The sequence below is a fragment of the Anser brachyrhynchus genome (genome assembly GCF_964034855.1).
Source record: "Anser brachyrhynchus genome assembly, chromosome: 1".
NCBI lineage: Eukaryota > Metazoa > Chordata > Aves > Anseriformes > Anatidae > Anser > Anser brachyrhynchus.
In genome coordinates this window covers 60861934-60877462 of record NC_137694.1, presented here as the reverse complement: position 1 = coordinate 60877462, position 15529 = coordinate 60861934, and the positions used below count along the sequence as shown (strand labels likewise).

Sequence of the window (15529 nt, the reverse complement as noted above, 5' to 3'; positions counted from 1 at the left end):
TGTGTATTTCTTCAGATAAAATCTCTCACCTAGCATTAGTGTCTAAAAGTTACCTGTCTACTCAAGTTTTCCTATAAATCAATAGAGGGAGGAAACATTTCCTGGAGTTGCCCATCACATCCAGGAATTGGGACTGAGTATCAGGAACTGAATACCATTTGAATATTCCATTATGCTGAATCCAAGGCAGAAAAAATAAATCACAAACCTATAAGTATGATAACACAGTTAAATTTTTGATGAGATCAGGGTGTTCTCTCCTCTCCCAGAGAAACTGTTCCCTTGTTCTTCTGGAGATGCCAGAACACTTTTCTAGGGGAATCTACATCACAGAGGAGGTTGCAGTACAAGGCAGTTTGCTAGTATCTCCTTTTTCTGCATTATAAAATACAGCCATGTTTTTGCCTGGAGACAACATAAATGGAGTCCTTTATCTAATGTTTACCCATCCTTTATGTTACAATAATGAGTGATGGCCTTATGGTTTAAAAAGAAATATTTGTGAAAAATAGTATTTCTAACTGCAATATTTTAGTATTCTTTTTATTTTATTTTTTAAACCAGGTTCTCTGGTAATTGAAGATAAAGAAACAGCACCACATATGCCCAAGAGCCCTGTGATGGAAACAAATTTGCAGCCAGCAGGCAACTTACCTTCAAACCAGCTGTCTAAGTTCCCAACGCAAATAAACTTGGCTCAGCTCCGACTCCAGCACATGCAGCAACAGGTTATGGCTCAGAGGCAGCAAGCTCAGCGCAGAGCAGGTCCAGTAGGTTTACCAAATCCAAGAATGCCTGGAGCTATGCAGCAGCCTCCTGCTTCTCATCAGGTAAGATATGACTATTTCTAGAGAAGATTCTTTTTTTGCATGTTGCTAAAGAAGGAGAAAGTAAATAAAGAAATTAGATCTAGATAAAGAATTTCAGATAGCTTCATGTTTAGCTGATGGCTACGTGAATTGGCTAGGGAACACATTCTTTACTGAGCATTGAATGGCCATTTTAAACTTGTCTGGCAGAATGTGTGGTAATGCTCAGCCTATTACTGTTGAGAAAATAGTATCATATGGTATCCAACCATATGTAGCGCTGAGCTACGTAGTCTATGTTTTGTCAAATAATTATGAAGTGAATGTGTCATTCAGACACACAGTTTGCATGGAACTGTGGTTCTCCCATATAACTTTCAAAATTGGAATGTTCTTACTAGCTCTTGTGACATATCTGCATTTATTATGTCAGAATGATTCAAAACGTTATACTGGGTTTTGTTTTTAATTTTCAATGTGTTGTGTGATCATTCAGATAAATGGGATGATACTCTGTTTGCATTTAATGTAAGTGCTTCAAAAGTGAAGGGCATTAACAATTTCTGGAACATTGAATTGATATCACTTAACTTACAGAATTTTTCTTTGTGCAGGCACCTCCGCGCTTGATTCATTTTCAGAATCATAGCCCTAAGTCCAATGGTTCAGCTCCTCCTGCACAACAGATGAGATTTCCCCCAAATCAGAACCTACCAAGGCAAGCAATAAAGCTCAACCCATTGCAGATGGCATTCTTGGCACAGCAAGCTATAAAACAGGTAGAGTTTCTTTCACATGCTGTGTAAAAATAAAACATGAAATGTGCTTTATATCATCTTACTTTTGTATTATGTTTCAAGAGTGTTATTCAGTTGGAACAGAGACTGCTTTCTTCTCTGTGACAAGATACCCACGGTTTTCTTAATGAGAACTGTCAAGTTTCTTTCATTCTGACAGTTCTAAACTGCTACGGAAGTGAGCCATTATGTGTGATACATAGGTGTTTCATTCTGTCTGCTATTACTGTGATCTCTGGCCATTTTTGCAAAACTTAACGAGGACATGGTCTATATATGACAATTAATGAATAAACAGAATGGTAAACCCCAATATTTAGTGTAATGGTAACAACTTTACTAGAAACCAGGTAAAAGCTTGACTAAAAAGTCATAGCTGCAGCCATTCTCCAAATTATACCAAATCTGGACTCTTACAGTTGAGGAATAGAAAGGTGTGGGTGTGGGGCCTCTGCTGAGTAAGAGTGATTGATACCTAGCTGATCAGCAGTTGAACTGGGGCAGGAGCAAGTACTTCAGAAATTTTCTGTCTGTTCAGCAAGCCAAATCTTCATTAAAAAAAAACTATTAACACGTGTTGTTAGGTATTTTGAAGGAAAGAGAGGATCATGTTGCCAGAGACAAGCAAGGAAGACTCTGGTTTGTGACCTGAGAAGTAGAGTAATAACATTCATGATTGCAGTGCTTATGATGTCAGAGAACTAATTTGAACAGAATTGAAGAAAGCTGCACAATATCTAAGAGAACCTGTAATAACAAACTAAATCCGTTCTGTTGTGAGCATCTGTAAGAAGAATGGCCTGTCTGCAAGCCTTTCTTTCAAGTATTTTCATTATCTAGTAATGTCTTTCTTGAACTGGAAACCAGTGAATAGAATGACTGACTAGAAAGGAGTTGAGCAGAATCAAATATTGCCTGCAGTTGCCATGAAATTCCATTAAAGTCATTGAAAACTGCGTATGTCTACCTGGCAATGAGATTTAGTCTGTACACTTTATATCATATTGTTAAATGTATAGATAGGTGGAGATACATACAGCATTTCAATTTCTTAATCGTTTTAAGTTGTTAAGGGAAGCACAGCATCAAACACTTAATGGTGTCCAAGTGACAGTATAGCTATTTACTTAATAAAAGTACTGGAGCAGTTGTGCATTCAGCCTATTACCTGTAATGCTTTTATTTCACTAAAACTGTTACATTCCTCCCACAATACTGTCAATGCAGCATGAAATATTAATAGATACTTAAATTCAAAGCTGTATCTCAGTGTTAAGAATTCACATTATTTCTTCTATTCATAGTTTTCAACTACTTGTCATCTTTCCTTGTCTTGTAAGATTGGTCGCTGAAATTAGATAACTTCAGAGTAAATCAGGATGTTAAATTTGAATTCAGTTTACTGGGCTAAGCTGCTTGTTTAGCTGGTGAGTTAGAACCAGGATGTGTACTGTATGTACTGGGGGTGAGGGGAGCTGAATTGTGGATATCTGTGGATCATCGTCTTTTCTTTTTAGTGGCAGGTTGGTAATGGACAAACTTCAACTGCCACTTCAACTGCAAGCAACATAACATCTACTCCATCCAGTCCCACAATCACTAGTGCTGCGGGGTGTGATGGGAAGACATATGGTGCTCCTGTGATAGACTTGAGTTCTCCAGTGGGTAGCTCCTACAATCTGCCATCTCTTCCTGATGTAAGTGTACCATATGAGCAATGTTTTATGGGTGCTATTTTGAAGTCAGTTTTAATGTTTGTAAAAAGTAGAAATCCTTTTAGTTTTAAAATTCTTCTTCTGCTTGTCATAATGAGACGGTTCCAGGAAACAACAATTCAGGATTGCCTATGCACTGCTGGCAGTATTCAGGACTGTTCTGGGGAAACAGCCAGTAGGACTACTAAGAAAAATAGCATTCCGGGTTGTAATTGTGATTGGATTTGTTTATTTGGTTGCTGCCTCTTGCACCTCCCTCCACCCTTCCCCTCCTGTATTTATACTAACAAAAATGAGTTGACTTAGGTTTCATTTACCAGTTACTGACTGCTGACGGTATTTCTGGTAAACTTATGAATTTTTAATATATTTCTAACTAATTGAAAGCGCTGTATTGGGTATTAAGTGTTGGCATAATCAAATATTTGTTGTCTCTTCTTTTTGATGGTACCTTTCTTCATATATCCTCTAACATGCAGGTGAGCAGGTGGTAGAGGAAGCATCATCAGATTGTCTTTCCTAAAACTTCTAAATTTCTTTCATTTTTCTTCTGATTGGTCATATTTGTTAGAGGTCTGCATTACAGCTATTGATCTCTATTCAGTTGATTTTTCTTCTTTCAAAAACTTCTGAGCCTATTTTTATGGTCTAAGGTTTTAGATATCTGAAACGTCATGTTTTTCTAGTCATAACTTGCTGTTACTCTATTTCTCCCCTCTCTTTTGTTCTCCCCAATAAACTCTTAGATAAAAATGTTCTATTTTTTAAACAGAGTGAACTGATATCTCAGTGTCTGTCAGAGTAAAAAGATGAACTACAGAACACAATAACAAAAGTATGGATCTGTAAGGCATTTCTACATTTTGTTCACAGTATCATTGTGAACTTTTCAACTTGTATATGGTTATGTTTATGCTACTGAAGATATATTGCCCAAATCACTGTACATATGTAGACCTAGCAGAAGCTTCTGCATCCACTTCTGAGAAGTCTAGCTTATAAACAAATTTATTTCAATGGTCAATGCAGTTGCTACCTGTGGATTTGTGATGTGTCTGGATAACTGAGAAAACTGAAACCAAGGTGACCTAATTTCCGATCAAGCATGATCTTGTGTATTAAAAAAGAAACACACAAAAGCTAGCGTTTCAAAATGTCATTTCTCTTTATCAAACCAGAATGTTTAGTTTGTACAGAAAGCTAGAGTAATAATATTGGACCAGGTTCAGTTAATCTGGCTTGAGCCATGGCTAGAAAGAGCAACTGTTAACTTGCTGTTTTTAGTGAATATGTGTGGCCCCAGCCCAGAAAGTATGCAGGGCAAACGTGTTCTCAGAGTGTCCTTTAGTGTTGAACAGGACTGGAAGAGTCTCAATGGATTAGTGAGTAGTTTGTGTATCGCTTATTGTTGTTTTTAGAGTATAGAATGTGAGCATGTTGAAAGAGGGTGTGAAGATTAAAAAAAAAAAATCATATCCTCTTTCTTCAGTATATGAAAGCTACCTGTCTGATGAAAGTCTTCTCTGTAGCTGATGGAGGAAAAAATGGCACTTCCAGAATCATCTCAGCTTAAAATAATGTTATGGATCACTGTCAGGATTTGGCCATTCCCCTTTTCAGTGAAAGCAAGATGATCAGTTTTAAAGCAATCACATCACGCTTTTGGTGACTAAAGCTAGGTGAAGTGCATTTTGGTCTTCAGCCCAAAAATAACTCTATGGCGGAGGCATGATATTTTTTTTTGGTTCTATGTTCCCCCTCTCCCAAAACTAACTGCTTCCCCTCTCTTTTCTGCCTTTTAGATCGATTGTTCAGGAAACATCACACTGGATACTGTGGCAAGGAAGGATGGCACTGCAGAGCAGAGCCAGGCAAAACCCCCCTCGAACAGAACTGTGCAGTCACCAAATTCATCAGTACCATCACCAGGCCTCTCAGGTAATTAGACTGTGGTGCAATTTCCTATTTAAGTGGCATAATTGAAGAATATAAAGTGGCAATGGTAACACTAGCAGAATAAGTTATTTCTATTAACAGCGAGAAATAGGAAAGTGAAGCAAAGTTGTAGAAAGCCTAGTAGGAGGTAAAGTTGAGACAGTGTTTTAGCATTGTGAACAAAGTTAAGTGGCCAGATCTTAAAAACATAGTAGATCCTAGCAAATTGCAAATGCAGCTGTATCCACAGAAAACTGTCACTCTTGGGTATGAGAGCATGAGTTCCCAATACGTTCTCACTCAATGTTCATGCACTCACATGGCATTCATGTGCTCGGACAGATCAGCTCAGACAGGACAATGCATTCAGACGCCCACGTGAACAGAGACAGTACAAACAGCCTGCTACTGTTTGTCAGAATCAATGCTTAGGGAAAATGCTCTTCACAATTCTTTGGCTATCTGGTCCCCAGACCCTTGGTGGAGTTGGGGTGTCTCTCTCATATCTGCCTTGCTCTTCTCTCCCACCCTGTCCTGAGACCTCACCCTACTTACATGCTAATATGGCTTAATGTGTTTTAGCAGATCACATAACTAGTAGTTAAAAATAGAATTTAGTAAGGTAAGATTAAAGAAATTGCAGTGATCCAGTATAGGAATCAGCCAGGCAAAAGTACTGAATTATCAGCCTGTTCACATGCAGTGGGCCCCTTTTTAGTCCTCTCCTTTACTCTATTATTTTCTTCTCATCCTCTCATGATTATGTACTGAGATATGGGTTAAATAACAAGGCAGGAGAAATTTGACCAAAAACCTGTGTACTTCTCCAAGTGACATATCAGGCTTGGCATAGGTATGTATTATGTTCTAATCTGATTCTTCTGTCCTAGGAGGCGTGAGTGTGACAAACATACACCCTCCAATTCGTTCACCCAGTGCCTCCAGCGTTGGGAGCAGAGAGAGGTAAGGAAGTAGTAGGAGAGAAGAAAAGTGTGACTTCCACCTCTGTAGAACATGCTTCAGTCTCTTCTGTCAGTAATGAATACAGAAGTTAATCTGCCTAGCCTTCTCTGCTAAAAAGATCAGATCTGATAGTTATTAAAACAACCTTTGCTGTCTAAAAGTATTAATACATTTGTAATTTACTAAAATACATCTAAAAACATATTAACTCTGTAAATGATGGCTCGGTTGGCTTTATTAAAAGAATGCTAGTTATAAGGCGTGTTTTAAATTCAGAAAAATCAGCTAAAGGGAAAAAGTTGCATATTGAAGGTCCTTGTGGAACTATAAAAGTCTTCAGATTTATGAAATTGATGTTATAAAAAGGGTTATTAAGAATTTTCTGGCACAGCACAGTTAGTTAAGTGAGGTCTAGATATGTACTGAGAGTCTGCAAAAATGTTTGTATCCCTTAGTGATGGAATATTAATGAACAAATAGGTTTACACAGTATTGTTTGAAGAGAGCAGATCCATTAATGTGTTCCAATAAATTAGGGCATACATCTGACGTGAGATTAAATTTTTATGCAGAGAAAAAATCAAATGACATTGATTCTACTTGAACTGGAAAGATGGATGCTTTTTTAATATATGATACCTTATGCTTTATTCCATTTACATAGTAAATATTTTGTAGGACTCACAACATACAAATATAAACTATTTAAACGTTTTTCACGAAAGTCCTTTACTTGCATTAAAAAATGTTTCTATCTGCTGTTCCTTGATTTTTTTTTGACATAAAATTATTGTTATATAGTAAAAATCAATAAGATGGTATATTTGAGTTTGGTTATTCTGTTTCTATTATGAGTAGGCACATGAATGAAAATAGAATCTAGTTCTAAAAGTAGGGCTCTAGTTTTTCTAGAGCTATGAGGTTGTAGGAAATTCTTCCAAGCAAATGTAAATATATGTGGTTTATCTAGCTTATTTGCTTGTGTGGTTTACAATGGTCAGCTCACATTGACTTTCCCCCAAGATATAACTGCATCTCTTCCAAAGTGGGGTGATGTTCAGTGGAAGTGCTTTTGTGCATTTGACCTAAAAGAAACTGAGATTATTTGCAAACCTTCTACTAACGGGAAGTAAAACCATGAGTAATTCTGTACTTCTGAAACCAAGCTATTATTGTATTTCCATTTTTTTAATGCCTTTTCAAAATATATTAAAAGAAATAAACTTGAATGTTGTATTCTATGGAAGTAATACTGCAGTGCTCAGGATTCAAAGAGACAAAATGGATCAGCATTCTGAAGTCTCAGAAAGAATCAGTGTACCAAAGATGTACAGTTCTGACATTAAATTTCTCTTTTTGCCTTTTTTTTGTCACTTACAGTTCTGGCTCTTCTAGCCGGCCACTGGGAGCTGATTCTACACACAAAGTCCCAGTTGTTATGTTGGAGCCGATCAGAATTAAACAAGAGTCAAGTGCACCAAATGAGAACTTTGATTTCCCAATTGTTATAGTGAAGCAAGAAACAGAGGAGGAATCCCGGCCCCGGAATGTAATATTAATAAAGATCTCTCTCTTTTGCCTTTGGGGAGGGTATTTTGTGTTTCTGGGGAATAAAATAATTTACAAATATTCTGTTGGGGACTTTTTTATTCGGGGGAGAACTGCAAAGCTGAAAGTATCAACATAAAATGAAGAAGTGAAACTCAGAATCAAACTATTTCTTCTACCAATTCAGTTAACTGGTGTGATCAGACTGCTTTTATCTGTTGAAAACCTGGGAAAGCAGGAAATAGCTTACAAACATCAAATTTTCATGTGGTGCTAAGAAGTGTTTCTAATAGTGAAGTAATACACATAAATAGCGTTGCTTTGATGCTTTTGGGGTATCGAAGATCAGTTTTATTTTTAGTTTTATTGCCGGAGCAATGTTTAAAATGCCAGAAATAGCCTCTCATAGCTAATTTATTGTGTTTAAGTGCCTGTTGCTATGACATGATAATTCTTTCGTGGACGTTACAAGTTGTATGGTTGCCTACATATAAATGTGTTATTCTGTTCAGTTTACTCATTAGGGACATATAAAATCATATCATAATAAAGCTTCTTTTACTTCTTCTTACAGACCACCTTTTCAAGAAGCATACTTACTTCATTGCTGTTAGATGGCAATCATAATTCCACTTCTGATGAAGCTGTCATAAGAACAGATGCACCAGACAGCACAGATGATCAACCAGGGATACTGCTGGAGAATACAACCACTGGGAAGTCGGGATGGATAGGCCCCTCACACGCTGGGGAGGGCAGAAAAGAGGATGACCCCAATGAAGACTGGTGTGCAGTATGTCAAAATGGAGGGGAGCTCCTTTGTTGTGAGAAATGTCCCAAAGTGTTCCATCTTTCTTGTCATGTCCCTTCGCTGATGAGCTTTCCAAGGTAACTATGACCCTTTTAATTCCATCTAAACTTGCATTAAAAGACAGGAGCTTTGTATTGTGAAACCTACTACAAGAAGTTTGAACCTCAAAGGAGTCTTTGTCATCTTTGAAGTCTTGAAGTCTGCAGTTTTATTAATTGGTGAAAATTGGAATTTGCATTGAAACTTCAGTTTAACCTTTCTGTGGCTGCAAAATCTGTAATAAAACTCTTCAATTATTTGGCAATTAAGGAAGATCACTTACATCTAGGGCATCTATTATTATTAGCTGAGGCCTTAAAATTAGGCCACAGAATTACTAGTCTAAGTTTTTTAAGGGCAACAGAAAAAGGTTTACATTTATTTAATAATAATGAAATACCTAAAGAAAAATCTAATTTAATACAGTATTAAATATATTTACTAATGCTAAATATGGCTATATGCCAAGCATGGGTTGTAGTGCTTGATATCTAGTAAGATCGCATTCTGTGTTGAAACAAATAGTAGGCTTTCTTAAGAGGATTATGCAAAAGTACTACTCAACTCTTTGGGTTTCAAAATTCAGTCTTAAATAGGCTGTTAAAAGCATTACTGGCGTTTGCTTCTGGAATTAGTCTCTTTGATAAGACAAATGGCATTTTGTGATGTTCCAACTTAGAAATGCTATGCAATAAGCTTATTAGTATTAAAGGATAAAACATCTGTCATAACATGCTCATCATTTAATGCTTTTATGTAAATATTAGGCTTTTTTATTAAATATCAACATAGTTTTCTGGAATGAAACATTTGAATAAAAACTTAGTTTTGTATATCTATCATCTCTGTTTATGTGCTTCTCTGAATAAGCATATTTCTGCAAGAATATCTATTCTTTAAAAATGTTTCTACATTTTAAAAATGTTTTTTTACCTTTTGAAACTTCAGATTCATAGGGCTTTTTCTTTAAATAAAATGATATTAAATTACAGCTTCGTACCATAAGCAAAATCCAGCAAGTTACAGTAAGCACTTCAACTAATATTTGTGCCTGTCTGAAGGGAGGAAAAAAATCCTTGAGGCAGCAGAAAATTTCAAACTCACAAGACTTTGTTTATATTAAAATGAAACCTTCAGACATAGGTCTTCAGGAGTTCTCATTTTCACTGGATCATTCTATGGGAACTGAGATGATGATGTCTGGGGAGCAAGGAAGCCAAAAACAACTTTTCTGAAAAGCGTTTGGTGTTGTAAAGGTGCATACTGATACAAGTGCACTAGGTTCCTGGACTTCAGAACCACATTTTAAAATAAGTTTCCTCCTGGCTTCAGATTTTTCTTTTCATCTTCATGGCTTTTTTTGCAACTATAATGGTCTATTTCACAAACTATGGTCTCTTAGGATTAGTTCCTTCAAACACAAAAAATTCCCTCATCATGTCAGCAGTCTCAGTCTACTTGTGATTGCCTTTTGTTCTTGCTTCAGGTGGATAGAACACTTTCCCGTATAGATTCACAAGGTCACTGCATTTTTTTTCCCTTTGCACCAACCCATCCCACTCTTCCTGATTCTTGGATATTTGAATGTGCCTTCTCTCCATCTTCCATGTGTTTCCTGTATTATAAGATCTTTAGGTGATGACCTGTATCTATTTTTGTATATCTGTCACATCATTTCTTTTATGCTGGTCCAGGTACAGAGGTGAAAATATCATGTAAATAAATCCGCTAAGCTAAGAGGGGAGAAGGCCAAAGTCTCTTTGAAGGGAAATGCCATTATTCATTTCCGTATACTAAAGCTAGCAGATGGTGGAAGTCTTTGTATTCTAAATAAGTACTAGTAAGACTTTTTTTTTTTTAAATATTGGAAGTCTTCTGCCTTACTATCAAAATGAACTGAAAGGTTCTGAAGAAACTGTTTTCCATTTGCAAAGATCTTATAGGATCTTATAGGATCTTATAGATCTTATAGGACTTATAGGGTCTCTGAGTAAGTACTCACAGTTAGGTCCCATAAATGGTTATTACTGAGTTGTCTACTATGTAAAGTACAATTCAGCCCTCTTGTGGTTATCTGTAAGAGTGCAAGTTCTCCACAAGACTTTATTCTAGAGAACTATATTAAAAGCATAGACTCATCACAGGTTTTCTGAAACGTAAGAGATGATCACAAATTGTATGAGAGAGTCAGTGAACAGAGTCACCTTCCAGAACTAGTTTTGTCTTGTTCTTATGCTTTCAATTACATTTATTGGGTGTTCTTAGACTGTAATTGATAAAATCAGAAATAGCTGAAAGTTTATTTAGGGATTGAAGAATATCCAGTTTTCCAAAAAAAATTTTGTCTAGGGTAATCTGGATACATGGTAGATCAAGCTTGTAGAGAGAAAACCTGGTTCTTGCTAAATAACACTAACACTTTTCCTTCTGTTTGGCCAACGTCATTTGTCTATAAATGAATTCTTCAGTCTCTCTGTAGTTACGAAGTACAACTCTTAATGCTTCGGTTGAATTCTAGGAGGTCAAAGTTTTGTGAACTTTTGTGAAACTTTTCAAAGGAGTGAAAAGTTTTAGCAGTAATGAAAGTAGACACCATTAGTCTTACGACAAACCATGCCCCTATTGTGATACCATTAATGATACCCAGTGCCATTAAAAAGGAAAAAAGTTCTAATAATGTTTTTGCCAGCAGTCCTTATCTGTTTTTTGTAGTTTTAAAAAACAAAACAACAAAGAACGCAACAAAACAAGACACAAAGTGGGGGAAAAAAACAGCCCACAAATGAAGAACTTATCCAGAAATATGTAGAAAGTCTTTTATCAAGAGTGTGCTACTTTTATCAAGAGTGATGCTAATGTATCTGTCTGTCTTGTTTCTGTCTGTCTTGTCTTAGCGGGGAGTGGATTTGTACGTTCTGTCGGGATTTGTCCAAGCCAGAAGTTGAATATGATTGTGATAAACCCACTCACAGCCCTGAAAAAAGAAAACTGGAAGATACTGTGGGTTTGGCGCCAATAGACCGTAGGGTAAGGATGAGTCTTGCTGCTTTTTTGTACTATGAAATGTATACATTAAAAAAAAAAAAAAAGTGATTTTAAAACAGAGAAATAACTTCTTAAATAAGCTCTGAGATCTTAGCAGCCTTCATGTAAACATGCTGAACAGCACATTCTGAAAGTCTGAGAAGTGCCTGTGGTCTGACACTCTGAACTGGGACTGCATTCTAGGAATTATTGAGCGCTGTTTGTAACAGCGACCTAATGCACAGTGACCTTGCCTTGAGCAATTTTTTCTTTGTATTTTCCAGGTTTAGCATAGATTGACTTTATCAACTAATGATTTTTGTCTTTAAAGCACTTTATTACCATCCTTTTAAAAAAGGTATGTTGGTTCTTTCCTAGCAAAGATGCACAGATTAACACAAGTATTTGGGAATAACTTCTATCAGTTTGAAACTCTTAATACTCTGGTGGAAAAGTGTTGAAGACAAACAAACAAAAACCAAACAAACCACCATCTTTTGGTTTTGCCTTAAACCTCAGAGTTAAACAAAAACAACTTGTGCCTCTGAGCAGACAGTTGAACTGCTTGCCAGAATCTTTTGGATTCTTGTTTTCTTTTTCTTGTTTTTGATTTTTGTTGGTGTGTCTTTTAAATTTTTTTCTTATCTATTTGTTGCTTTATTAAAAACTTATCTTTAAGCAATTTTGAGGTCTATTGGAAACTGCAGCAGTGTTTTACTTGGTTCCTGTTGGCAACCTGTGTAAATATACTGAGACGAATATTGTATTTGGGAGCTTAGTCTACAGGTAGGGCCATTGTTTGCCTTTGCAGTCTGAAAGGAAAAAGACTAGCTGTGTTCATATTTTGCTTTAAATGTAAGTTATAAGTCTTGTAAATATTCCAATGAAGGATCAGCAAGCATAAAGTCACAGAAAACTATTTTCTGAATCTCTTTCCAAGCTCAAGATCCAGTTTAATATACTTGGGTACACAAGGAATAGATTTTTTTTCCCACTGCTAACAAAAGGCACTATAGGCTTTGCAGTTACAGAGCAGTTATGCCCAGATCAGGAAAAAAAAAATAGTTATGTCTCTGAATATTTATATAAAGCTAAGAGCCACATGTGCTATTTTTATTCTGTGGAATGTTTGCTGGACTCAGCAAATGCTGAATAACACTGTTAGTAACTACATGAGGCTTCATAGCATGCACTTGAGAATTAATAATGATAGGATGTATGCATTGCAGAGAATGAATGCTGCAGACCATTAGTTATGACAGGCTTGCTTCCTAATACAGTTTCTGTGCTCACTTTTCTGCTTAGGGGCTGGGGAGAGTACTGAGAATTTATTTGGTGTTTTCTGTAGTTCATTATTTTAGGACAAATCATGTAGTTTTTTTACTTGGGTATATATTTTTCTTGATACAGAAGTGTGAAAGGTTGCTGCTATACCTCTACTGTCATGAAATGAGTCTTGCTTTTCAAGATCCAGTTCCTCCCACGGTATGTACCTCACTTCTTTCATTTCCATTATAATGGAAGTGGTTGTAATGGTATTGTTATGCTCATTATCAGAAGTCAAGTTTGCTGCACATTGAGTGTATTGAACATTTTTAGTTCTACTAAAACTGTCTGAAGGACAGTTGAACGACAAAACACTGGGTTATAAGGGGAGTCACTAGTATGATTCCCCAAGAGCTAACTTTACTTCAAAAAGTACTCCAAAAATAGACATGAAAAGTAAATTCTGACGCTGTCTGCTGTTTTTACAATGCCAAGTGATGTCACTAAAAAAAAAAAAGGAAAAAAAAAAGAATTGGGATACATATTTCTTTTTTAAAAAATTACCTGATTTTTGAAGATTGGAGTGCTGCATAGTACTAATATGAAAATTTGTGGCTGACTGTGAGAGGGCACTTCTTTACTGTGAGGGTGACAGAGCACTGGAACAGGTTGCCAAGAGAAGTTGTGGAGTCTTCTCTGGAGATATTCAAAACCCGCCTGGATGCCATCCTGTGCAATGTGCTATAGGTGATCCTGCTCAGCAAGGGGGTTGGACTAGATGATCTTCCCTTCCAACCTCAGCCATTCTGTGAAATTGAATTTCTCACTATTAGCTGGAAATTTTAGTTTAAAATGCTAGAGAAAACTTGGGTGTGTGCATCAAACAGTGGAAGGATGACAGCAAGTTACTTGTGTGCTTTTACAAATTGTAGTCCAGGATATGCAGAAGAGCTACCAACATGATCAGATGAACAGTGCCTCTTCTATGTTCCTCAAGACATGTCAGTGGGAAAATAATGCATCAATAAGTAATAATGCCCCTATGTATCCTTCTTATTCCATTTGAATAAGAAACTACAACTGAGATGCCAAAATCATTGATCTCTGTAACTTGCCGCAATTTTCAAGGACATATTTCATGACCAAAATTCGCTTTAAGCGATACATGTACTGCCTCTGAGTGTGTTGCCGAAGTTGTTATAAGGTAGTCTTGAGAGTGAAATTTAATAGATGGTTCACTTGACATACAAAGGCAATGTCAACATCATTTGTTTTATTGCATGTAATCAATGCAATTGTTTGTTTATTTTGCTTTTCTTTTAAAATAGGTATTGGGAAGAGTGTATTTTAGCTAGCAAAGGTAGCATGTGTCACCGTTAGTCCAGAAACTGTCTGTATATGTGTAAAATGTGTATATATCTTAGAATTGTACTTCAAAAGATGAGACTAAATCTTCCCGTCTCCCTCAGATGTAAAGGTTTATACAACAATATTCAATGAACATATTGTTCAATAAATAATTAAAATAAATAATTCTCTGTTTAGGTTCCTGATTACTACAAAATAATCAAAAAGCCTATGGACTTGTCAACCATCAAGAAAAGACTTCAAGTGACCAGTTCATTCTACACAAAGCCAGAAGATTTTGTGGCTGACTTCAGACTGATTTTCCAAAACTGTGCTGAATTTAATGAGGTTAGAAAAGTAGATATCTCATCTACTTTTGTAGGCTTAGACGTTTTCAGGAAGACTCTAGTTGGGGTAGAACTTATTTAAACATAGGTTGATGATAAGACCCTAGCGAAAACATAAATTGCATTTGAAACTGTTGGTGTTAGATGAGTACACAGTAGAGATTTTTTTGTAGAAGGAAGGAAGCTTAAAACAAACACTCTAACTGAATGGCAGGACAACAGATAAGGAGTAGAATCATTGCTCATTACAGAGGTTAATGGTGAGGATTTGACTAAAAACTTGGTTTAATCTTGAGTGCATCAAATCTTAAATTCAGCGGGGTTTTCCTTCTAGAAGGACTATAATCACCCTTATGACTTCTAGTTAAATGTTGATAGACTGTTGTTGTCCTTCACTGCATGTAAAGGAGTAATACATGTTGAAAAAGTGTTGCAAGTACTGAGTGAACCACCAAAGGGGACAGAATTAACAGTGGGAATAAGGTTTCTCTAAGTGGCTTCAGTTGGGTTCTCATCCAGACATCTTCAGTAGTTGGGAATCACCTGCCATGGTGACTTCTACTTCAGGAAGCTGGTCAGCCATGGTAGCTATGAATGACTTCAGACCTAGTCTTCTGAGACTCAGTCATTATCCATTCTAGTAATATTTTCACCATAATTTAAAGATAGGTCTGTAAGCTAGACAAACTAAAGCATTTCATGCGGTTATTCCAAAACACTTTAATACCCTTGAGGCATACCTATATATTTCAGAGCATAACCCAACTTTTTTTTTTATAACAGTCAGAATGTAATAGGTTGTAGAATCTTTTTATACAGCTTTCACAACCCATGGCTTTTGCAGTTAGCTTCTGTGATAATCCATCAGAGAAAAAGGTCAGTGGGGGTGTGGACCAAAAGGTCTGCCCTCTCCCTCTGTTTTGCAGGC

General features: G+C 36.5%; 1 protein-coding gene across 2 annotated transcripts in view; it reads left to right on the top strand.

Moving 5' to 3' along the window:
* The window catches only part of TRIM24 (tripartite motif containing 24), a 65164-nt gene that overhangs the window by 42035 nt on the left and 7600 nt on the right, over positions 1-15529 (top strand). Inside the window, exons 9-18 of one of the 2 annotated variants that reach the window (XM_080583994.1) lie at positions 565-830; positions 1424-1588; positions 3124-3303; positions 5124-5259; positions 6150-6219; positions 7600-7768; positions 8342-8655; positions 11512-11644; positions 13052-13126; positions 14453-14602. In XM_080583994.1, coding sequence (XP_080440120.1) covers positions 565-830; positions 1424-1588; positions 3124-3303; positions 5124-5259; positions 6150-6219; positions 7600-7768; positions 8342-8655; positions 11512-11644; positions 13052-13126; positions 14453-14602 — 1658 coding nt within the window. Of the gene's footprint in view, positions 1-564; positions 831-1423; positions 1589-3123; positions 3304-5123; positions 5260-6146; positions 6220-7599; positions 7769-8341; positions 8656-11511; positions 11645-13051; positions 13127-14452; positions 14603-15529 lie in introns of both variants that reach the window. The other variant, XM_080583993.1, reaches the window with a different exon arrangement.